General features: G+C 50.6%; 1 protein-coding gene across 2 annotated transcripts; it reads left to right on the top strand.

Annotated features, from left to right (window-relative positions):
- Positions 1-7,167: 7,167 nt before the first annotated feature.
- AKR1B1 (aldo-keto reductase family 1 member B) lies at positions 7,168-18,806 on the top strand. Of its 2 annotated transcripts, none has more exons than XR_013996601.1 (10): positions 7,168-7,338; positions 10,178-10,345; positions 11,000-11,116; positions 12,089-12,166; positions 12,439-12,561; positions 13,066-13,172; positions 13,492-13,573; positions 14,160-14,912; positions 14,975-16,383; positions 18,401-18,806. XR_013996601.1 is itself a non-coding variant. In XM_081102547.1 (10 exons), exons 1-10 carry the CDS (start codon positions 7,273-7,275, stop codon positions 18,441-18,443), a joined length of 951 nt encoding a protein of 316 aa, XP_080958673.1. In that variant the 5' UTR covers positions 7,168-7,272; the 3' UTR covers positions 18,444-18,806. The 2 variants fall into 2 exon arrangements, 1 of the variants encoding a protein (XP_080958673.1); XM_081102547.1 differs by having other exon boundaries at positions 14,160-14,243; positions 16,301-16,383.
- Positions 18,807-24,164: the final 5,358 nt, after the last annotated feature.

Raw genomic sequence — 24,164 nt, 5'->3', positions numbered from 1 at the left:
TTGCCTCTAAATAGAGTAGGATGTTCTGTTCTCAAGGAACACTTAAGAGGGTAACATTCATCCTCTTTCATCCACTCCCCACTTACTCTTTCCAAAAGGTGGTGAGTGGCTTACTTGCTGATTTCAGGACTCTTCTTGAATTTGACTGTGCACCCTTGGAACACCCTTTCTAGATCTTCTCTCCCTGTGTGTCTCAGAGATAGAATCCCATCTTCAGGATTTTCCATTAGCTCAATGACCAGCCTCTGAGAGGGAGACTCAGTGGTCAAGGTTCCCATGGTGCTGGTGGGCACATTCAATCCCGGGGGGCACATATTATGGTCTGCAAACTTCAAAACCTAGTCTCCAATTCAGCCTTTTCAAAACAAAGCTGGTATTTTGATCTTCATCTGCCCTGCTCTTGTGTCTACTGCTCAATATCTTCTCAACTCAGAAAAAGAAGAGCCGCCTCCCCCAATGGAACATGATTAATCCATGTTGACTAACACAGATTTTGATATTTTTCCTGAACATCAGATAGGTGTTTGTTTGTTGAGCAAGCTCTGATACTCTTAAAATAGAGGCTTTGCTATTCTCTCTTAATCTTTCTTAAAGGGTAACTCTCTTTAAAAATTTTTTTATAATGGACACTGAAGAGAGTTTTTGCAAATATTGGCTTTTGTTTCTGTCTCTTTCAAGTCAATGTCCGTATATGTAGTCTTGACATTGGCCATGCGACAAGGGTGATGCCTCTTCAATGCCAGAGTTAAATCAGAGCCAACTGGACACATGGCCCTGGACAGATTCATGCAGATAATTGATACCCATTCATTGGGCAAGAGCAGCCCATAAACCTTCACCAGATAATGGCCCTTAAGGACACAGAGTTCTGAGAAAGATTGTATCACAGCTACCTGACAGTGAACCATCTCATTTGCTGTCACCTGTGGTACTGTTAACCCTTCCATGCCTTGATTTCTCTTTCTACAAATTGGAGGAATAACAGTAATTATCCCCTAAGTTTTCTGTCAGGACTGCTTAAACTAACACTTGTTAAGTGCTTGGAATAATGCCAGGCACAGAGTAAGAGTTCTGGAGCCAGAATGCCTACCTCAGCCTGCCACCTACAACCTCTGTAGGTCTTGGTTCCCTCATCTATAAAACTGGTATAGAGATGGGGCATTTCTTTGGGTAATTATGACACATAAGTGAGCTTATCTGTGTAGAGTTTGTGGCAAGCAGTAGCATAAATAAGATGGAAGTTTTCTGTTCGTTTTTTTTGTTTGTTTGTTTGTTTTTGTTTTGTTTTGTTTTCACAAAAAAAGAAGATGGGAGGAAGGCAGTCCAGGTCTGATATGGCAACTGCACCATTTAAAAAATCCAGGTTCCTGCTACCCACTGCTTTACCCAGGCAATCTCGGGATTCCAACTAGCTGCTTGAGCTCCAGCCATCACATCCACATCCCAAGTAAGTAGTAGAAAGGAAGAAGGGGCAAAGAAAGGATGGTATAATCCTTTATGGCATGGGATTCTAACTTTTCTCTTTAATTGTACTTCCTATAACACTTGGTAGGGATTTTTCTGCATTAACAATCAGAACTAATCATAGAGTGTCAGAAAACATCTTCCTGAAACATTAAAGATTCACTGACAGGCTTACTTACCCAACTTGGAAGGTTACGTAAGCAACTGCCACATATGTAACAAGTGACATGCATGTAGAGGCATCTTACAGTCTATAGGTTGATCGTGTATTTTTATTGCCATTTACATTTTACGGAGGCTGCTCTCTGATACTCTTACACTGTTGGGGTGCAGAAACCCAATGAAGGATCTGAGAGAAAGCTTTGGATGCCTCCCTGGAAGAATACACATAAAAACATCTACTTCAAATTGTGCAGTGAATTGAATTGCACTGAAAGTCTATTCCCTTCACAGAAACAGCATTTTAAAAATGTACACCGCTTTACGACGTAGTCACTCTAATACATGTCCAAGCTTAACAAATTGCTTTAACAATGGGCTTTCCTTTTCTTGCAGCAACAACAACAGAAAACTGCCAGCAGTTTCTGCACATGCTCCCAGAGGCCTCTGCAAAGTCAGTGAGTTTCTCTGGAATGTGGTCCCATTTCTCCACAAAATCTGGTGATTCAAAGCCCTGATTCCGATGAAACTGATGACGCCTGCAGCAGCAGACAAAACTTCTTTCAGGGTTTTCGCAGAGCTCTTGCAATTTATAATGAAATGTGGAGCCTCCTCAGAGAATAGAGGAGTCCCTCCCCCACCCCCCGGGCACTCTCCACCCGGTCTCCTGTTCTCTCTCACTTCAGCTGCGACTGTGTTTCCTGGGGACCTCCAAGTCCCTCTCTCTGCTTTAGCCACACAGACTTCCTTGCTTCTCCCACCCTCCCCTGCCCCCACCCCAAACTCACCCAGATCAACTCTTACCACCCTCAAGGCCAACGCAGGGCCCTCCTCAGATGCTGGGATGGGTCACCCTCTCTGTCAATGGAGCTGACCCCGCCCTCGCCTCCATCCTTAGCATGGCTTTCGTTTTCATCACGTGGCCAGGTGTTCTATTGGCTTGTTTTTAGATATGTTTACTATCTCTCTCTGCCTCTATAAAAGAAGCTTTCCATGGTCAGAGACTTTGTCCTGTTTATCTCTGTAACCCCCGAACCTAAGACAGTACCTATTGGTATTAAATATTTGTGGGATAAGTGAATGGATTTGTTTACTGAATACACTTCTTCCATAAAGAATGTGTGGGTGCTGTTATTCACGAGAATTTATGGAACAGCTGTGCTTAAAAGCGACAAAATGTTTATTTTTCTCTCTCTTTGGGTTTTGGACATTCCCCAGTATCAATGAATAAGGTTCATACTGACCCTTCTCTCAATCTGAACCTCACCTTGCAAATAAACGTGAACAAATATTGACACACTGGAGCCTGCTCCCTTATAGACTAGTCCCCCGAGTCTGTAAGGCTTACCCAGCTCTTCCATAAAGGTGCCAAACTTGTCAATACACCATGCACTCTGCCTGTGCACTGAGATCTTGCCTTTCAGTAGATTTTCCCACCAAGGGCCTGGGTCTGGCCATTGATCCTGATGAGACAGGAGCTGGCAGCCAGGATGTTGCCAGGCATCTCACCCAAGTCCATGCTGATGGGGAATGACACGCTCCTCTGTGACCTGTTTAAAAACACCAGAACCTGTTTTAGCAATTCTGTAGGTTCATTAGCCTTCACCCTCTCTGCTGCCACCAAACTAGGATCCCAGATAAATAAGGTGACCCCTCAATTTTACCAGCAACGTATTCCTAAATCAGAGGGCAGGAGACATATTTATTTGTTCTGCAAGGCCCATTCCCCCACACCGACGTATAGGTTCATCTCCCCTAAGTCCCTTCACTCAGAAAGGAGAAGCCGCAGGCCCCAGAGGTTCTCAGCCACAGAGCCACCCCCCTGAGTGTGCCCCCACAGCTGGGAGGGGTATCATTGGTTTCTAGAAATAAAGCATTCATGAATGCCTTAGGCATTGCATACAGAAGTGGCCTCCAAGCTAACTCCCTTCGAAGGCCGTCCTCACTCACCTGCGTCCTCTTAAGCTTGCTTGGCTGGAAGAAAAGGGGGTGGGGGACCCCTGTGGGTGGGAACTGGGTGGAAGCACGCAGATGCTCACATTTCCGTGCGCACTGCGCGGATGCTGTTATCCACAAGAATTTATGGAACAGCTGTGCTAAAAAGTGACAAAATGTTTATTTTTCTCTCTCTTTGGATGTTGGCCATTCCCCAGCCAATATCAACGAAGAAGGTTCATACAGACCCTTCCTCAATCTGAACCTCACCTTGCAAACAAACGTGAAGACCTATTGACACACTGGAGCCTGCTCCCTGGTAGTTCTCCGAGTCTGTAAGGCTTACCCAGCTCCATGGCAGTGGCGCAGGCCTCTCTGACCTCTTCCTACGGCTCTTTCTCTTTTGCCAGTTGCCTCTCCCTGCTTCCTGCCTCTCCACAGGATCTATGTCAGGTGTTCTTATCCCCAAATTGTGACTGCTTCGCCAGAGTTGTGGAAGGATGGAGTGGGCCGAGGTGGCATGATAGGAAGTGTGCAGAGGTCCCATTTGCTGGCCTGGTAGGAAGGCTTACCCCGTGGTTTCTCCATCATGTCCCTTGTGTGTGGCTGTCATAGTGTTCCTGCTACCTGAGAATTTACCTGGCCAGGGCCTGGGCCCAGAGCAGGTCTGCATCAGGCCAGCCAGGAGTGTGTGGGTTCTTGACTTCATGCCAGAAAGATTTCACACTATGAGTCCAAGTGATTTTGAGGGTATGTTTACTAAAGCTGAGAGAAGCTAGGTGGGGGTGCTTCGGTTTCCCAGAAACATTATAGGGAAGAAGTGAGCCACACTGGGCTGTGTGAGCTCACTGGGAAGTCAGAGAAAAAGGAGGCATTGGAGACAGGTTCGGGGAGTTAGGCTGGGATAAGCTGCCACTGCCAGGTGCTCTTCTGGTTGTAAGTCTCATGGGAGCCCTTAGAGTAGAAGAAAGAAAGCAGAGATATAAGGTGTGGGTGTGCTCTAGGGGAGAGCACTTCAGGTCCTTTATCTTGAAACTTTTTATCTTCAGCTGGCGATAATTCTGCAGGAGGTCTTAGGGGAGGGTCTTAACAGAATATTCATTAGCTTTCCAGATGTGTCCATGGATATGTTGATTCATCAAAATGTGCATATAGAGGGGTCAGGGTTATTTTTTATTAGTTTTATTTTCAAAGAATGTTATCAAAGAGGGACCAGGACTAAGGCCAGTCTGCCCCCAAGTGTCCTTGGTTAGGGAAGATAAAACTTTGTGATTCATTAGCTGACGACTGTACTAGTAAATTATTCAAATTGTTTGGTCTTGTTTAATTATTTTGTCACAGTTTCCCTTATTCTACTTGTCAAGGAATTTCCATAGTTTCTTTCTATTCTGCCTGATAACCTTTGTATATTTGTTTCTAACAGCTTTAATAGTCATATAACATACTATAATAGTCACCCTATTAAAGTATACAATTTGGTGCTTTTTCATATATTTACAGTTATATCAGATTTCACAGGACCTTGAATGCCAGGCTAAGGAGTTGAAGTTTTATCCTAGAGAGACTGGAGAGTTAATAGTTAATTGCAAAATATGTTTATTAATCAAATAATATGACAAACAGTATTCTTCATTTCCTTTGACTTCTTCCTAACTTTATGTTACAAGTTGTTTTTTATACTTATAATCATATCATATTTGTGATTTTTTTCTCTACTTTCTCATATTTTTCTCAATTTTTTCTCATATTTTGTTCTCTACTTTCACCTTAGTATTTTTTCATATACCCTTCTCTATATCTATACAGTTTTATATTTAATGGCTATGTGTTATCTACACTTTCCTTACCCTAGTCCCAGCCCCATACCTATAGTGTGTGTGTGTGTGTGTGCACATTTCCTCTAAAATTATTTAATCAAGATGGTATTACTGGTTTCATTATGGGGTTACTGGTTCAAAGTACATTAAGATTTTTATTGTTCTTGATATTAAGTACTAGAATATTTATCAGAAGGATTCTATTGAAGGGTTTTTAAAGCATAATTTTGATATGTGCACAATGACATTTTTAAAAGTTTATGGAGGCAATGAGGCAGTTAGGAGACTATCATAATAGTATGTCCCAACTATGGTCCTATTTTTACTTTAGAAATTCCACAGATCTGACTTCTCACATTTGGGTAACTGGGTCAGAATATCCCATTTTTAGACAGTTACACCTTTATGCAATCAGCTGCTATACTCAGTCATCATAGAAACAACAACAATGCCCCTCATATTGAGACCGTGTCCCTAACCGTTGTCCCCTCTGTGTCTATCAACCTGGTCACTCAAGGTGGATCATTTTCTAAAAAGACTAGATCTTTGGACAACAGCCTCTATGTCACCATTTTATGAAGAGAGGTGGGCTACTGCTCTTTTACCCACAAACCAAGTTCCAAGCTTTAGGGTTAAGTTAAAATTCTATTCTTTGGGGACAAATAACAACAGAATTTGCCTACTAACGAGAGTTTTTATAAAAATCAAATGGAAAAATATCTGGGCAGGTCTGTTGTGTATAAAATTTTCCTAGGGGGCACTTTTCAGAAATCACTACATGGAAAATCACCAGAATGGAGTTTGGAGGTCTGGCTCCTGAGTCATTAGCAGGCAGATGGAGTTCTCAGTCTTGCGTGGTTAGTGGAAAGATTGGAGGGTGATGGAGCAGAAAGAGCAGGTTCGGGGTAGGAGAGAGCATTATGGACAGCAATGATTGGAAATAAGCCAAAATTGTCTTTAAAGCTCTTCCAGCAACTTTCCTTTGGTTACCTTTGGAAAATCATGTGTCTTCTTGAGGCAGAATAGAAAGAAGTCTTACCTGCCAATTAGGGCTGGCCGGTTTATTATTTAGCACCCACTAATTTGAAGCCCGTGGAGCTACAACCTTAAAGCTAACTTTCCTTTTGTGGCTTTCTGCCCATTCTCTCTTCTCAAGTTTTACCAAATTACCAGATTGAAACTTGCTGCGTGGATAAGGTCTCACTTTCTAAAGATTGAAGAGCTTCTGTGTGTTCAGGATCAAGCTCACCGAGGCTTGCTAACCTGGCTGAACCAAACCCACACACAGCTCACACCTAGGGTGGGGGTGCCAAGACAGCTCGGGGAGCTACACACAGGCTGGGCAAACCCACGTGTCCAGAAAGTGTTCTGCAACAAGATTGCGAGGCGTGTCTCTTAGAGGCACCTTCCTAAGAGCAAAGTGGCTAATATATGATTCGTACAAATTATGGGCCCGACATTTGTCAAATTCTCGAAGAGCAAGATACTGGGCTTGGACAACAGGCAAACCTAGTCTCCGGGCTCTTAACAAAACAAACAAACAAACAAACAAACACTCCTTCCCAGGCTGCTTATTCGTAAGCTGTCTCTTACTTCTGCTAAAGCATTCGCGTTTCCGAGCGCCAACGCCACAGCGATGGGCGAGGTCTCCCAAGCCACGTGGGGGAGAAGGCCAGCATCCGGGCACTAACAACCCGGCCCCGCTAGGACCCGGCGGAAGCAGCGTCTCGGCGGCGCTGGGAACGAGCTCGGCGGGCCAGCCAATCAGAAGCCTCGTCTGCGGAGCGGGCCGCCGTCCGGATCCCCCCCCACTGGCCGCCCGGGGCACCGGTTATTTAAAGGCGCGCCGGCTCCAAGCTGTCGCGGTCCGGGAGTCTGGTCTGCGCAGCGCGTCGGCATGGCGAACCACATCGTGCTCTCCAGCGGCGCCAAGATGCCCCTCGTGGGGCTGGGCACTTGGAAGGTAGGTGCGGAGGGGGCGCGTCCCGCGGGCTCCGCGCCGCGTGGGCGGGAGGGACCTGGAGTGACCCTTAGCGGTCCCGGCCCTGGACGCCTGGCCTCCGAGGCGCCACTCGGGCTTGCCCGGCCCTCGGCGGCTCGAGTCGCCCCGAGGTGGGCCAGGCAGGCGGGCCGGGCCCTGGCTCCTGGGTCGGGCCGGGGACTTGCGTGAGGGGCTTGGGGGCGGCCCGCGGAAGGCCGGCTCCGTGCACGCTCGGTTCCCCGGCCGCGCCTTGAGTCCGATCCCAGCTGGAAAGGTCGCTAAAAGGAAGGGGAGGGGAGGGGAGGGGAGGGGGCTTCCCGAGCCCCGCCGCCGGGCCCCGGGGATGGACCGCGGGAGGTGGATCCGAAAGAGATGGGGCGAGGGGGTGGGGGTGGGGGGTCCGCTCCAAAGGCACTTGTTGCGCCGCCTCCTTGTTTGTCTTATAAATAGTTTGGCCTTAATCGTTTCCGTTTTTCTCTCCGGAATAAGCATCTCAAGGTAAGCGCCCCCGGAGACTGCAGATAATTACATTAGGGGGCGCGGGTTTGCCCAGGACGCAGCCACTTCCTCGTCCCCAGACGCGCAGCGCTGAACCCCTGTGTCCCCGAGGGGCACCTGGGGGGTGTCCTGGGAACCCCGCGGGGAATCTGGGCGGAAAACTGTTGGCATCAGCATTGAATAAATCTGGCCCCGAAACCTGACCCCCACCGAAATCTCTCACGCACGGCGTCCCTAAGAAATGGTCAGGAATAAAACGGACGGCCTGGTTATCTGAAAATTAGGGGGCGCGGAAAGTGGTATTAATGGGGCAAAACCCAGTATTTTTTAAGCCGCTTAGGAGGCAGCTTCAGGTATTATACAGAACATTCCACAGCCATGACCCGGGGTTTCCCACCAACATTGACTGTGGGCCTGGGCGTGGGATGTTTGCACACAGACAAGGGAAGGAAAGGCCGGATTGAGGTGCACCCCTGCGGTGGTTTGGACGACCCTAAAACCCGCAGTTGAAAATTAGTAACTATAAGGTGAGTAGGAAAGGGGTCCTAGACTTGCCTCACACAGACGATGTTTCCTGGCCAAAGTGATCAGAGTATTTGTAATCCTGTGTTTCCTTCCAAAAGACCAGTGGTGGCTCCAAGGGTGTAATTGAATTATGACCGTGACACTGAGTTAAATTTCCACCTGTTGCAGATTATTCTCTCGGGAAAGGTGGGAAATTGTGCTTTCCTGACCTGCAAGTTGACCTCAGGTGTACCAGATCCAAGCATATAAATGTAACCCTCATCTGTCCATCAGTCCCTCTGTCCTCCAGCAGCTCCTGGCTCAGATCCCAGCACAGTGGCCCCCGCAGGACGAAATGTTGTCCTCTTGGTGCCAACTTAAGGGCAAAGATTGGCTCTCACAGGCCTGGTTTGGGTGGTCGTGTCTGTCCCTGTACCAGTCACTGGCAGGTAACAATGTGTGACTAGGCCGGGCTGGCACATTCCCGGGCTCTGCAGAGAAAATCAGGGTTCCATTAAGCCTGAAGAAAGTTAAATGCATGCTGGGCAGTTTCTCCACCTGGTCCCTCACTTGTCCTCGCTCTTGGGAAGGGGTGTGCTTTGCTGTCGCTTCTCACATCAGCATCAGCTGTGTCCGGGATGCCACAGAGAGGCTGTGGTCTACTGCTCTGCTCTGTTCCTTGAGCCATGGCGGTTGGGCAAGGCTGGGTGCAGCTTCTTATGCCCTCCAGGGAAAGAGGAGGTTGCCAGGTCATCTGAAGGTGTTCCTTGGTCTCACACCCGAGGCCAGCATCGCCACCCGCCTCCCTGCTCCTCCGTGGTGGAAAGCAGGTTCAGGTCACGCTCTGTTCCCGTGGCTCCATTCCCCCCTCGCCTGTTTGCAACAGCTGATCAGCAGCAGATGTCTGCAGCTGCGATGGCCCCAGCCATCGAGTTTCCTTTTCATTTTCTACCCTGCCCTCCAGAGGGCGCTCCCCGGAGGAATGCCCTCGGTTCTTTCCAACAGTCTGTTGCCCCCGCTTATTTTTCACCTCTTTGGTCTGAGCAGGAGATGGAGTAAGTGTCTATGCAGTTGATCTGGGTGAAGCTTAATGGCCATGCGGGCCCTTCTCTTCCTCCTCCTCAACAGCCAGGCTCCCCCACACCTGTCCTGGTCACTCAGATGGTTTGGGCACAGCCAGCCATTCAGCTTCTTTGCAGCTGTGACCACAAACCATATGGTGATCTTCAGACAGCGTGAGAATTGATGCCCAGGCCTTTGAATCTGTATCAGTAATGTTCTTGACTCTATGACCGTCTCCCAGAACTGCTTCCAAACAAGGGATTGCCAGTATCTGAATCCAGGCATCAAAAAGAGAAAGCACAGGAATTTACTGAACTCGGAAACCAAATGGGAATTGGGTAAACATTTACAATTTTTTAAAAATACTTGGAGCTATTCAAAGGAAATGGTATCCTTTATTGTCTTGGGAACCTCATAGATCCAGATGGTGGGGGGTTTTTTATACAGTGGTTTGTAAATCAACTGATGTGAAGAAACAGGAGTGAATGTCTTTGCACATCTTTTTAAGATGATCGATGCTGCTGTAAAATTATCCTAAAATGAAGCCATGTGGCATTTCAGGTTCCGTCTGAGAGCAAATGGTTCGGAGTCAGCTTCAGGAAACTGGCCTGGCCTTCCAGTGCCGGCCTTCCAGGAACAGGCGCTTCCGTGAGGAGCGGTCAGCTCACACTGTCCTCCTCCCTGGGTTGTGTGCAAACTGTGTCTTCTGTTTCATTTTGGATTTTCACTCCGTGCTTTCCATTTCCTTTCCTTTCAGTCCTCTCCGGGCAGAGTGGCGGAGGCTGTGAAGGTGGCCATTGACGTTGGGTACCGCCACATTGACTGTGCCCACGTGTACCAGAACGAGAACGAGGTGGGGATGGCCCTTCAGGAGAAGATCAAGGAGCAGGTGGTGAAGCGTGAGGACCTCTTCATCGTCAGCAAGGTGCTGCTCTTGGGAACCTGGGGGATAGGGTTCTCGTTCATGTTATCCGTTGGTGGCATCGGGGCCTCTTAATGCAGCTACAGTTATCACTGGGTACACAGTTCTTCCAGGGAGAACGTTAGACTCGAGGCCATAGAGGGCTCCAGAGCTCGCCCATCCATGGCTGTCTTGGATGGTCATTCCACTGGACCCGTTGGTTAGAGCCCCTTGCCGATGAGGGTGAGGTCGTGGGTTGGTGCTTTCTTTCCAGGGACTTATCTTTAAGGACGGGACTTGGTTCCCATCTACAAACTAGATCTCCACTGCTGGCCACCACCTGGAGGTGAGGCCGGCTGTGAGAGACCAGCTTTATAGGAACCTAGCCCTGAGAACTCACTGTCAGGCCCAGGGCTGGTGCCGAGCTGTCCATTCTGTTTTATGCCTTGAGTTTGGTCCTTCTGGGAGGAATCCTGACCTGATTATCTTGCCTTCCTTTGGAAAGTTAGCACCCACACTGCGAAGTGGAGTCTCCTCCGCCACCACGTGTAGCATCACAGTGACATGGATGGGTTATGGTGAGAGGAGAGAGAATCATCTGGCTTCAAGCCATCTGGCTCCAGCCAGGAAACAGCTTCCTGCATGGAGTGATAGGCTGTGTTCTCTCGCTGGCTTCAGCTGTGGTCCACGTACCATGAGAAGAACCTGGTGAAAGGAGCCTGCAAGAAGACGCTCAGCGACCTGAAGCTGGACTACCTGGACCTCTACCTTATCCACTGGCCCATCAGTTTCAAGGTAAGGGCACGGCTCAGGTGTAGCCTGTGGCAGGTGGGGGCCTCCTTTATTAGCAGGTGGAGTGGGACGCGCGCTGTGTGTGTGGTTACTCTTCCAGGGGCAGGCCTCAGGCCAGCAGCAGCGACCTCACCTGGGAGCTTGTTAGCAATCAGTCTCAGGCCCCACCCAAGGCTTCTGCATCCAAACCCAGTGACTCAGCTGCATATTATAGAGTTTGAGGAGTCCTGACCTGGGTTGGTGGGTGATTGTGTGGTTTACAACCTTGTAACAACCAACATGACTCGGGACATTCCTGCACACAGCCCAGGTGTCACCCGCTATCCCCGCCCTGCCCAGAGGCATGCGTGCGCGTATACATTCATACCCTGCACCTGTGTATGTGCATGTTCCTACATTCCACACACATGCCACATCCTGTGGAGGCTTGGTGAATATTTATCGGCACTCTAACTCTGTACAGAAGGAGTCTAGCGTTATTATGTCCTTTGCCTTCATTCCAGCTACAGGCTCAGTTTTCTGCTCTGTCAGCCAGATGGAAAGTGTGGCGTTTACCCTGTAGATCTATTTTATTGCACTGTGGGGTATCCAGGCCTGACTTTCATTGTTTGTGTTTCATGATAAGCCAGCGAGGCTTGGCAAGGCGACGCTTCTTTAGTCTGGTGATCCAGCCAGCACGTGGACCCTGCGAGTTCTGGTCTGAGTCCTCCCTCCATCCACACACTCTAGTCCATGGCAGGGTTCCTTTCACTGACCGAGAATTATCCATTTCCATCTAACTGTCAGCTCCGGCCCATTTGATAAACAGTTGTCTGCCTATTCCTTTTTCACACGGACAGATTTGCCCTTGATTATCTTCTAAACACTTAGCCAGCTCTCGTAGTGTAGAATATTTTTAGAACTTTGCTTTCAAAGATGTCACTGCACGTCAGTGAAGGGCTGTTACTGATTGTCTGCGTTTGATTGTTGTGACAGCCCGGGAACGAATTTTTCCCGTTGGATGCGAAAGGCAACGTGATTCCCTCTGACACCGATTTTGTGGACACATGGGAGGTAAGGCTGTCCCTGCTTTGGCTTTCTTCTTCAGTGCTGGCTTCCTGCTGTCCTTGTGAGTGGACGGGTGTGAGTTCTGCCACTTCTTCTGCCGCTATTTTTGCTCTTCCTGCCTCACTGAAGCCAGCCTGGCTCCTGTCTTGCTGTCTCTTGGCTTCTCCAAGGTCTGACACTGGCGCTGAGTAGTAAGGGCGGGGCTGGTGTAAAGCATGCCTCTGACCCTGGCCTTCGGAGCACATGTCAGGAGCAAGCAGACTTTCTTTTGTCTTCAGGCCATGGAAGAGCTGGTGGACGAGGGGCTTGTGAAATCTATTGGGATCTCCAACTTCAACCATCTCCAGATCGAGAAGCTCTTAAACAAACCTGGCTTAAAGCATAAGCCGGTGGTCAACCAGGTCAGCATCCAGCAGGGAGCTGGTGGGGGCATGGAGGCTCGGTGCCCTCTGATTCTGGCGGTCACTGCTGTTCATGTCACCAGGGAGCGTCCGGGAGGCAAGCTCCTGGGCACTGGCACAGTCCTCACTGACGATTCAGAATGGCAGTGGCACATCGGGGGTGGAACTTGTAGGAGAGAAGGGTTGAGCCTGGCTTGTGATGGCTTCGGGTCTCACAGATGAGCAGCCTGCAGACACCGAGGTCTTCAGACCTGTCACAGCTGATAAGTGGCCAAAGCCAGAGAAACGCTAGGGCCACGGCCATGGTGCGCCAGGAACAAGGTTAGCGCTGCTAATGTCGAGGACACTCGCTGGGAAGCGTAGACGTGGTTGCGGCTTATCTGGGAGATAGGACGTTGGTTACACAATTTCCTATTGGATGAGGTAGGACTTGGCATGGGTACCTTCCTGAGTGTGCCATCGCCGGTGCCCAGGCCTGCATCTGCCTCCTGCTTGCACTTGCAGATCGAGTGCCACCCGTACCTCACTCAGGAGAAGCTGATCCAGTATTGCCAGTCCAAAGGCATTGTGGTGACGGCCTACAGCCCCCTTGGCTCTCCCGACAGGCCCTGGTGAGTCCCCATGGGACCATGTTTTCCTGTCCATTGGAGAACATTAGAAATGGCTAAAGAGAAGCATTCAGCACCAAGGAAACGGCTCGAGCTGATGTGCAAACCTTCCCAGGAGCCTTTGCTGGGTTTCCTGGTTGGCCTTTCAGGTAGCAAGAGGCCTGCTCTCTTTCCAGAGGGTTGGGAGTTTGTAACTAAGCTTTGAATCGGGAGGGCACTGGCGGGCCGCCCTCTAAGGCTGACGGGAGTCAGGGTTGGGGTGCCAGCTGCTTTGAGTGGCGGTGCCAACGGTTGCTCACAGGGGTCACCTTTCTGTCTCCAGGGCCAAGCCCGAGGACCCTTCCCTGCTGGATGACCCCAGGATCAAAGCCATAGCTAACAAGTACAATAAAACCACAGCCCAGGTACGGCCGTGTCCAGGCACTCGTGACCGTTCCCAGGACTTCTGCAGATCTGATGGCCCCCGTGGGCCGGAGGAGAGGTGGCCGGGCCCAGTCAGGCCCTCCTGGGAGTGTGGCTTGGGGTTCTGGAGTGTGTAGTAGACAGGGACCAGCTGGGAGTGAGAAGATGCCGTGTGGTCTGGGAATACGGTGCCTGCCCGCTACCTTCCCAGGCTGCCACGGGGCCAGCAGCTGCTACTGTAGGTGAAGGCGCATCTACTCCTAGAGCAGCTTGTTATCAGCTGCACGGGAAACGTTGTCTCCTCCCACTGTGGGAGCAGCAGCTCCTGATCCGGGAGCTGTCAGTCTCCTGTAGGTGGGACGCCTGGGAGACACGGAAGCGCAAGGCGTGGTGGCTGAGCGCAGGGCTCCGGTCGGATCTTGAGGGCACCCTCCTTGTTGCTGGGTGTGACCCCAGCATCTCTGTGCCTTGGTTTTATCACTCGAAGTTCTGGGATGTCCCCTTCCGGGTGTGGATGCATCAGATCAAGTGAGATGATGACAGAGTTCTTGGTGAACATACGCACACACTCGGCACATCTGTTCGCAGGTTCTGATCAGGTTCCCCGTGCAGAGGAATTTGGTCGTGATCCCCAAGTCTGTGACCCCTGAACGCATCACCGAGAACTTTCAGGTAAGGCCCGGCTGGTTGCCCTGGTTTTCCTCACTGGAGAAAGGGAGGGCTCTTCATGGGGTCTCGGCCTGTCCCTGGAGTGCGGATGGAACCCCACCCTGTGGCAGTCTCGGTGGGAGCCAGCCTCCCTAAGCTGCAGTGAGCACACCTGGGACAGGGGCTCCTCCTGGGTGGGGGCACCGCTTTGGGGTGGGCCCCGTGCTCAGTTTGCCCTCTGCACTGGCACACTCCTGTGCTGAAGCTCCTCGGTGACTCAGTGTTGCCCTGAGACATGTTTGTGAGTGACACTGGGCCTGCATCAGGGCTTCATTTTCCCCATCTGTAAAGTAATACCGATTTCAGGAACTGTCATAAAGATTAAATAAGATCCGTTAGAGGCTTCACACACAATGCTTGGTACGCGAGTAAACGCTCAGGAAACGCTGCTGTGCTGAGGGTGAGTCCCTGGTCTGCAAGGAGCCTACAGGCCAGTCCTGCCCCCCCCCCTCTGCCAGTCCTGTCCTCCCTCTCCCAGTCCTGCCCCCCTCTGCCAGTCCTGCCCCCCTCTGCCAGTCCTGCCTACCCTTTGCCAGTCCTGCCCCCCTCTGCCAGTTCTGTCCACCCCTCTCTCAATCCTGCCCCCCTTTGCCAGTCTTGCCCACACTCTTCCAGTCCTGCCCCCCTCTGCCAGTCCTGCCCATCCCTCTGCCAGTCCTGCCCATCCCTCTGCCAGTCCTGCCCCCCTCTGCCAGTCCTGCCCCCCTCTGCCAGTCCTGCCCCCCTCTGCCAGTCCTGCCTACCCTTTGCCAGTCCTGCCTACCCTCTGCCAGTCCTACCCATTCTATGCCAAGACCCTATCTCACAGTGGACTGAGCAGCATGGCTGGCACCAGGGCATCAGGAGGCGGTCTCTGTGGGCGCTGGGAGCACCCCCAGAGCGAATCAGCCTGGCGTCACCCTTCCCTGCCTCTCTCACTGGTGCTGGGTCTGGGGTGAAGCGCTGTCTGGTGGGGCCTGGTGCCCTGAGCCTCTGCTCACTGAGCAGAGCAGCTCCGCTAGCGCCACGCGGCCTCATCTGAGCTTTGGTTTCCGCAGCTGTTTCCACTGCGAGCAGCTGACTCTGCCTGTTTGCTGGCCACAGACTGTGGCGGGGCCTGTGCCCTCAGTCCCCTGGGAGACGGGCCGAGGCCTGTGGAGGGGAGGGCGCTTGCTGTGTCGTAGGGGAGCGTTTCTTCTCACTTCAGATTCTGACTGCTCGAGATAGAGGCAAAACAGTGACCCTGTGGGAAACATATCATGAGGAAATGGATGCCTTGTGTCGTGTTGTCTATTTTCAAGGTGTTAGAAAAGAAATATTTTGAACTGACATTTTGTTTGCTGTGTAGTCCTTGCACATTTTGCACAGTTGTAATCACAGTCTGCAGCAGACTTCTCGCACGTTCTGTGGTCATCCAACGCTGAGGGCCTCCTGGCATGTTCCTGGCCCTCCCCGTCTCACCCGTGCTGCTTAGGGCCTGCCCGCTGGCCGCCGTGCTGGCCACGTCTCCCTGCGGACCGTGGTCTTCGTGCAGACGGTTCTCCTGATGCACCTCTCGCTCTCTCTCGCTCTCTGTCAAGCCTGATTTGGCCTTGCAGGCCTGCCTCAGACCCTCTGGCCGCAGCCTGGTTCCCCGAGTCCTCTGGCCTCCCCAGCACTGTGTGTAGTGCCTCTCGTACCGGGTGCGGAGAATTCCTCCTGCTGTTACAGCTGTTGTGTTTCCTTTGTAAACGAGGCAGACACGTCTTCCCATCACTGTGCCCTCCCCCCTCCCCCGGTGCTGAGCACAGCAGAAATGCTAGGGAGGGTCTTGAAATGAGCTAAGCGGAGGCCCTGGAAGGGAAGGGCTGTTTTCGATGTTTCATGAACTCCCAGCCGAACCGCGTGCCTTCTCTGAATACGCCGACAGCCAGCTTTCTCCGAGTTCAGCCTCCGTCTCCCCTCACCGCCCAGGGCAGCGTCTCATCAGCAGCCTGCGCAGCGCTGCTGCGGTCTTGGGTTGAGCTTTACTCGCAGAGCTTACTGGATGTTTTCTCTTCTAGGTCTTTGACTTTGAGCTGAGCAGCGAGGATATGGCCACCTTACTGAGCTACAACAGGAACTGGCGGGTCTGTGCCTTGGTGAGGTGAGTGGGTCCCGGGCAGACCAGACTGCAGAACGGAAGCGAAGCTCCCGGCAGCCGTAGCGTCCACGTCCTGTCACCGTCACGGCCTCATTTGGTGCATTTCCTTGCGTTCTCATGCATGTGCAGCTGGAAACGTTAGCCCTGTGTCAGCCACGGGAAGATGCTGGGACGTCTGCTCTAGTGTCTTCTCGTCCCGGCCCAGGTGCACTGTTGCCTGACCCGCAGTCACCGCACGTTCTGGCATTTCATTTCCAACTCTTACTGTCGGTGGACACCAGAGGGGCCCAGGTGGCTCCTGCCCCACCTTTGTGGAAGAATTTGCCTGTGGCCCTCTCTGATCATGATGCTAATGAAGGGTGTAGAGGAAGACCCTGGTGCTGGGCCCGAGATGATCCCAGCTCCGGCACGGATGGGCCGCTTGGCTCTGACATGGTCACTGGGCTCTGCCTGGCAGTCGCCTGCGGGCCTCCAGCCACACATCCGCGGGTCCTGGTATTCCCTGATTCCTCTGAGGAGGTGACGGGGGCTGTTCATTTCCTTCTCCTGCCTGTACAATAACTAAAGTTAGAACTTGTTTTCTTTCAAGAAGAACCGTCCCATTTTCCATGCGCGTCTCAGCGCCTCCTCCCGCTGTTCTCACTGTCTGACCTCTGCCGGCTCCTCTCTGTCTCCTTACTAGCTAGTTACTCTCCTGCACAAAATGTGAACGTTCCCTGAGCCACGTGGGTGGCTAGCTGTCCAGTGCAGGTCTGCCCCCCGTGGCTTTGGCCACCCTGGGCAGATGTCCCCTGGTGTGCATCGTGGTTGATAACGCTCCTGTCCAGGTGTGAACACGCTTGAGGTCTCACCCTGGCCTCAGACTCAGAACAGGCCACAGAGGTTACCACTGGCAGCCCCAACCAGGGCGTTTTTGATGTCCCTGTGTGTGTGAATGCTGTGTAATCTTTAGACATTGAAACCACCTTTGGATCTAGTGGGTAAGGGAGAGAAGTGAATCTTTCGCCAGTTTACCCGTCTGCTTTCACAACGTCCCTGCCATCCGTTCTGTTCCCATCCACCGCTGCCCCCGTAGGGAATCTCTCGGGGCCGATAGGCCAGTGGTTTTTCTATCTGTTTCTTTACACTTAGACTTCCTCCACCCTCTGGTGCTGTTCTAGACTCCACTATCAGATTAGTCCTTGGGCTACTGGTGGTTCGTGGGGATGTTTGGGGTCTGAGTGGGGTGGGAGAGGCTGTCCCCAACATGCCCAGGGCACCCAGGGAGCTCTTTCTAACACTACATGTTACCTCTGGTGATCATTGTCGTTCTTCACCTCCATTGCTAATGGCGGTGTTTATACCTCAGGTTTGATGGGATACAATAAAAAGCAGATCACGGGAACTTTTGAATGGTTCTGAGTATTTAAGTAAGAGTTATATGCCCCACGCGGGTTCACCCTGGGCCTTTCGTGCTCTGCCCGGCCAGTCTTCCCAACGTTTATTGCTGTTATGTCCCCAACACTAGCCTTTGGCCCTGCCGGATGGGACTGGACTGGCAAGCACTCCCGCAGCTCTCCGTCCCCAGGTTGATGCCCTGCCTCCCTCCCAGTTCCTTTAATCGAATCCTCGGCTGCTCACTGGGCTCCTGAGGGACGGAGCATTTCTGTCTCCCTGTACTCGGAGCACGTCTCTTACGTTGTCGTCACCCTCTTAATGTCTGAGACAAGGTGCTCTCCTGTCCTGCCCGTTGGATGGAATTATGAAGAAGCAGGAATTGCGTCCTGCTGCCCTGAACACCCCAGGCCTGGTGTTGGGCACTGGGAGGGTGGCGTCGTCATTCATGAGAGTCCGTGGCAGAGGAGTCTAAGGGTGGGCGGCTGCCCCCAGTGCAGACCCGTGGCCTACAGCTCAGAGCCGACTTGCTCCTCGCAGGCCTTTATTTCTACCTGTAATGAGACACTCAGCATTTCTGACTTTTTGTAATTTATTTTGGCTGAAATCTCTTAAAAACCTAATGTGTTCCTCTTTCTCTTGACAGCTGTGCCTCCCACCAGAATTATCCCTTCCGTGAAGAGTTTTGAAGCTGTGGGTGCCTGCTCTTCCCCAGGCCACCTGCCGCCATTTCCTGCCTTGTTCTTCCTTCTTCGTGTACGTAGTGTAGTGTGGCCATGTCCCTCACCACAGGGCAGTCACCTGCAGTTGCCCAACCAGGGTGTGGCCAGCCTGGCATTGGGGCCAACGAGCAGTCTCAGTAGATTGGAGTCTCTTCCCGTTTTTTTTGCCCTTCGTGTCTGGGGAAGATACAACCTCCATACCCTTTCCTGACTAAGTTGAATCTACAGAGTGAAAATTAGTGCCACTAACAATGGGATTTTGGTTGCTTGGAACTGTAGTCCTTTCAGCCAGACTTCTTGCTCAAATAAAAAGAACTTTTGTGAGCTTGATGCTGTTCGTTTTGGCTTGGTTTGTTGAAATGATTCATCGCCTCTGTCCTGCTCGACCTTCATACCATTGATCCCCACAAAGCAGGCCATTCAGCTCTGCAGCACCAATGAGGGCTTGGCACCTTTCCTTTTGGTGCGGAACCCTGATCCCCAAATTTTACCCAGTTAGCCTTAGGGTGGTGGGTTTCCTCCGGCTGCACATTGGAGTCAGCTGGGGAGCTGGAAAGGCCAGTGATGTCTGGACCTCGCCCCGGAGACAGTAAGGTAGCCGGGACATCTGGAGTTTGCATGCCCCCTGGGGGTGCTAATGTGCAGGCCCGATGGGAGCCACAGCTTTAGGGCCAGGCCAGGATGTAAACCCACTGGGGATTTCACTTGTGAGGCCGAAGTCCTGTTTACTAGGCAGTGCTCCTCACAAGGAACTGCTTTCATGAGCTCCTTTCCTAGACTAGAGGGAAGAGCATCATACCTGGTGTCTGTCTTACCTGGGGCTGCCTCACGAAATGGCACAGAAGGGTGCACTGAACAAGTTTATTTCTCACGGTTCTGGAGCTGGCAGATCAGGGTGCCCGCCTGGTCCGTTCCCAGAGGGCCACTTCCTGGCCGGTAGACGGCTCCTCCTCACTGTGTCTTCACGTGACAGAGAAGGATGAAGGCTTCTAAAAAAGGGTTACAAAATAGAGGCCCCCTCCTTTTTTTTTTTTTTTAACCATTTTTTACTTTTACAAATGCTGTTGTTTTTATTAATAACGTTTCCTTACCCAGAATTAAATTGACGAAGGTGAAGAAAAGGATGGAATAGACAGTGTTGACCTTAAATGTCGTAGAGAAGATGCTTTGCTGCTCACACTTTACCGGGGGACCATAGCCCCTACTTATGAGGTGGCTTAACTGCTTGGCAGGTAATCCATGTGTAAGTGGCTGCTAGGCCTCACTCAGGGATAACAGAGCATCAGGCCCCTGAGTGACTGGGATGGAGCCAAACAGACTGAGCGCCCCACCCGATCACTGCCTGCCAGGCCTAGGCCTGGGCCTCTGCCTGGCACCTGGTCCAGTTTCTCCTGCTGGTTAGGCAGGTCCCACCTTATCCCGAGTCAACTGCAAACCTCTCCAGTCACCCTCTACACCAAGCATGTCGAACTCAAAGGCTAACACAGGCCAAATAAACAAGGTTTGTTTCTATGGGCCGCAGAAAAACAAAAGCTTCAATTTTCATAGAAACGTAGGTTTATTTCAATAGAGACGTGCTGAATACAAAGGGCTAAAGTAAATGAGTAATCGTTAACATAAAATAACCGAACATTTTAATAACACTGACTAATTGCGCAAATTAGTAAGTGTAATGCAAATAAACCTGTTTTTCTTGTTCTCCAAAAGCAAAATATTTCCTGTTGTGCACAGCAAACAAGTCAGTCCAAGACTAATGACATGGCAATTTGCTGCTAAAATATTCGCTGCTAGTGTTAGTGGAGAGAAATGGTGCACCGGCGCCTAAGGGAAATGAATGCAACGCAATTATAGTAATCAGTCGTTGGCGAACATTGTAGTTTGTTAATAATTATGTATACCAGGATATTGTAAAAATTAAGTTACGAAATTTTTATTAAAATGTTTCTTACATATCGTTATATTGGCTAGGTCCCAAAAATATTCATTGTTGGCCGCATTCGGCCTGCAGGCCGCGAGTTTGACATGCTTGCTCTACATCATCGAGAGCAGACTACTGTTTCATTGTGCTAGGTTAACGCCACTGTAACCTAGTCCCTACCCTTGTTTCTCAGTCCAGAATCGGCTAAACTTCTAGTCCCTAGAAAGAGTTTTAAATTCAGCTGCCTGCCATCTGGATCCCTGAGTAAAAACATATCAAAAAAGACTTGAAAAGTCAGCCAGAAGCACCAACAAGATAAAAGGCCCTGCGCTGGCCTGGTCTGCACTCTCCCAGAGACTGAGAGATGCTATCTGGGAGCCTCGCCTGGGGACAGGGGAGGAGGAAATCAGGGCCTCCCACAAAGGATCGCTCTGTACTTTGGAAGGCAGCTATGCTCACCACTATACCACCAATGCAACCTTTGCTCTGTACTTTGAAGATAAAATAGGAGTCTAGGCGGCAGCCTGCGTTCCCAGGAGCGGGTGGGGGCCTGGCGCGGTGGTGCTGGCCTGTGGCGGGAGGGAGCACAGGGGCGGCTGTGGGCTCAGTGGGGCCAGCTTCACGCCACTGCTAACGATTGATCTGAGCTGGAGCAGAGACAGGCGGGAGGTCTCCATAGAAAGAAGCCGCTTTCCCCATGGACAGCCCGTTCCTCTTTCCCTTTTAGAAATAAAATCCCGTACCTTCTGGGGCAGGTCCCCACCCAGCCTCGGGGCTCAAGTGGAGTCACTCTGAAACAGTAAAATACAGAAGGCATCGTGAAACAGCTGGAATTTTACCAAAACAGAGTTCCGGCCAAGAATTAACAAGATAACGAGACCAATTGAAAGACTGAACTAAATGTTACTGCGTCGCAGGGGCAGTTAAAACCTGCTCTTGACCAGTCTCTCTGAACAACCCTGCAGCAGACTTGATCTCACACAGCGCAGGTTCTAAGGTCCGATTTCACGCCAAGAGGTTTCTCAGAACCGAGGCCTCTATGTTTTAGTGTGTTGTCTGAGGTGCTCGCTAAGGGAGGCGGTCATTCCAGGCCCATGGGCGGTGCCCAGCCAGGAGATGCACAACCCAGGCAGGCTTCCTAGAGGGCCTGGGGGACTGTCTTAGGGGACTATTCCTAGGGGGACTGTCACTGGAAGGGCATGGCTCTCTGGGACCCAGCGCCAGGTCACACCTAGTCTTTGATCCTTTGAAGGCATTTGCTAGCTGTGCTCCAAGGAAGACCTTGGTCTCCAGTCCCTGGAACCTTCCTGTTCGTCTCCAGAGTTGGGCTTCTCAGGTCCTCCTGCAGCCACACTCCCAGCTTAGCCAGAGGGAGAAACACTATCTGTTTTCCTTGCCCTTCTGTCCACAGAGCCAGTGCCTGGGCACAGACAAGGCTCCCAATGTGAACTACCAAGGGAAGGGATGAAGAGCTTTTCTTATGAGTAACTAGTAAAACCTCCCGGTGTGAAGTCAATGTGTTTCAGACCCAAAGAGGGGCTGCTTGGATCTGAACAGTGGCCTAAAATACATGAAAGGGTGGCAAAGGGTTGTGCACTTATAGACAGGCTGAGCCTGCATTGCAGCTCCGCCCTTTCCTTTCCTAATCACGACTCTGGAGAAATATCTACCCTCCCGGCCTTCATTTCCTTAATCTCTAAAATGCCTGGCTCCTAGCGGTCACGAGGGTTAATGAGATCACAGATGGAAAACCCCTCTCCCAGACCTTGCACGCAGCAAGCAGTACATGCCAGCCATTATTGCTGATATTGTCAATATCATTCTAACCACATGGCGCCTGTTAGCAGAAGGCCCAGGAGGAGCTAGGCCTGGAGAAGGGACAGGGCTTCCTCCTGCCTGGACTTTGTCCACCGCGCGCCCAGGCAGGCCAGCGCCGGATGCATTTATCGGCGAGCAGCATGAGGACTGTGCTCCTGGCACCCAACATAACGCCCGTGCGTTTGTGAGAAGTATTCTTTTCATATGGATGAGGATCTCAGAGTGTTAAGAGGTCATCAAATCTTGTGTTTCCCTCTTCCAGTGTTTTCCAACTTATTTCTGGCAGCAGACTTCTTTCTTCAAAACAAATCCTGCACAGAGCCTCCATGGAGACACCAGAGAGTGACAGCTGCCGTGGCGTATGTGGGGAGGCGTCTCGGAACCAAGCCAGTCGGCCCCTCACACACAGCCCTCCCACCATGAGGGCCCCCGAACATAGTATCAAAGCCTTGGGATCCAACCCTTGTTTGTTTTTAAAAACTATAAAGATGTCTTTCACACAGGGGAGGAGTTGGGAGATTCCAGGGGGCTTAGCTGAGTGGGTCCGGCTGGGGGTCTCCCATGAGGTGGCAGTAATATGACGGCTGGCAGTCATCACGCAGAGGCTGGTTTGGGCGGGCGGACTTGACTCCAAGGTGGGGCACTCAGTCTCGGGTCAGTCCTGCATGCTGCCAAGAGTCTCCGTTCCCACCACGCGTACTTTTCCTAGAGCTGGAGTGTTCATGACACAGAGAGCAGGAAGTGGAAGCCATGATGTCCTCATTACCTACCCTCAGAAGCACACAGCATCACTTCCACAAAAGGTCAGCCCTACTCAGGGGGCACCATGGAGGCTGGGTACCATGTTTGCAAACCTGGAGCTGTACATTGTTTAGAAGGCATTTCAGAAATCACCACAAACATGCAAATAATGTTTCATATGGATGGAATAACATCTCTCTCTCTCTCTCTCTTCCCCTTTCTCTCTCTCAAAAATCAATTAAAAATGCCTATTAAGAGAAAAGTTTCTAAAACACTTAGAGCTGTTTTTCTAAACAAAATATAACAAGTCTGCCTAAATTACTCACTTGCTTTCAAAATGCTCACACTTTTCTTAGATCAAGCAAACAAAATAATTAGCAAGGATTCAGATTTAAATGGCATAATCTCTAATTTTATTTATAGAGAATACATATTTCTAAACCATGTGGGACATTTATGAAAACCAATGATATGCTAGCAGCTAGGCCAAAGTACTTTCCTCAACAAATTTCAATGACTTGATGTCTTATGGATTATATTCTTAGACCATCATTTTAAAAAATTATAAAATGTTAACAAAAACTGCCCAATATCCCACATATATATTTGGAAATTTAAGAAGACTAAAAAAACAATTTAAGGATTAAAAAATAACATGAAACATTATATATGGCACTTATTAATTATAAAATAATTATGTCCTAAGTAATATTTTATGAGTTTGATAGACATTTTTAATCCTCTAGACAACTCTTTGAGGTTGGTCCTACTATTGTTCCATTCACAGATGAAGAGACTGGGGCACGCAGAGGATGAACAAGCTGCCAGCGTCCTGGGAAAGCGTGGAGGGGGTCTCCTGAGTCTGCACTTTCACTCATGAGCTGCCTCCTACGATAAAGCAGAAAGCACATGAGGAAAGGCAAACACTGGACATTTGGAAGGCAGCCAAAGCAGTGCTTAGGAACCTTATCACTTAGCCATATAACCACTAACAGGGCTGAATAACTAGTTAAAACTCTTGCCACAAAGAAAATGCCAGACCCATAATGACTTCATGGGAGCTCTGTTACGTATCACAACATTCTAGGTACAGACAATGCCAATCCTCACCTGCTCTTCCAGAGAACAGAGCATTGATGTGCCCTTGCTCATTATTTTGTTTGCTTGACCTACGAAAAGTGTGAGCATTTTGAAAGCAAGTGAGTGGTCTA

This window comes from Myotis nattereri, assembly GCF_964212035.1.
Source record: "Myotis nattereri genome assembly, chromosome: 11".
Taxonomy (NCBI): domain Eukaryota; kingdom Metazoa; phylum Chordata; class Mammalia; order Chiroptera; family Vespertilionidae; genus Myotis; species Myotis nattereri.
Note: the sequence above shows the minus strand (reverse complement) of the source record. Positions and strands in the feature narration are given on the sequence as shown.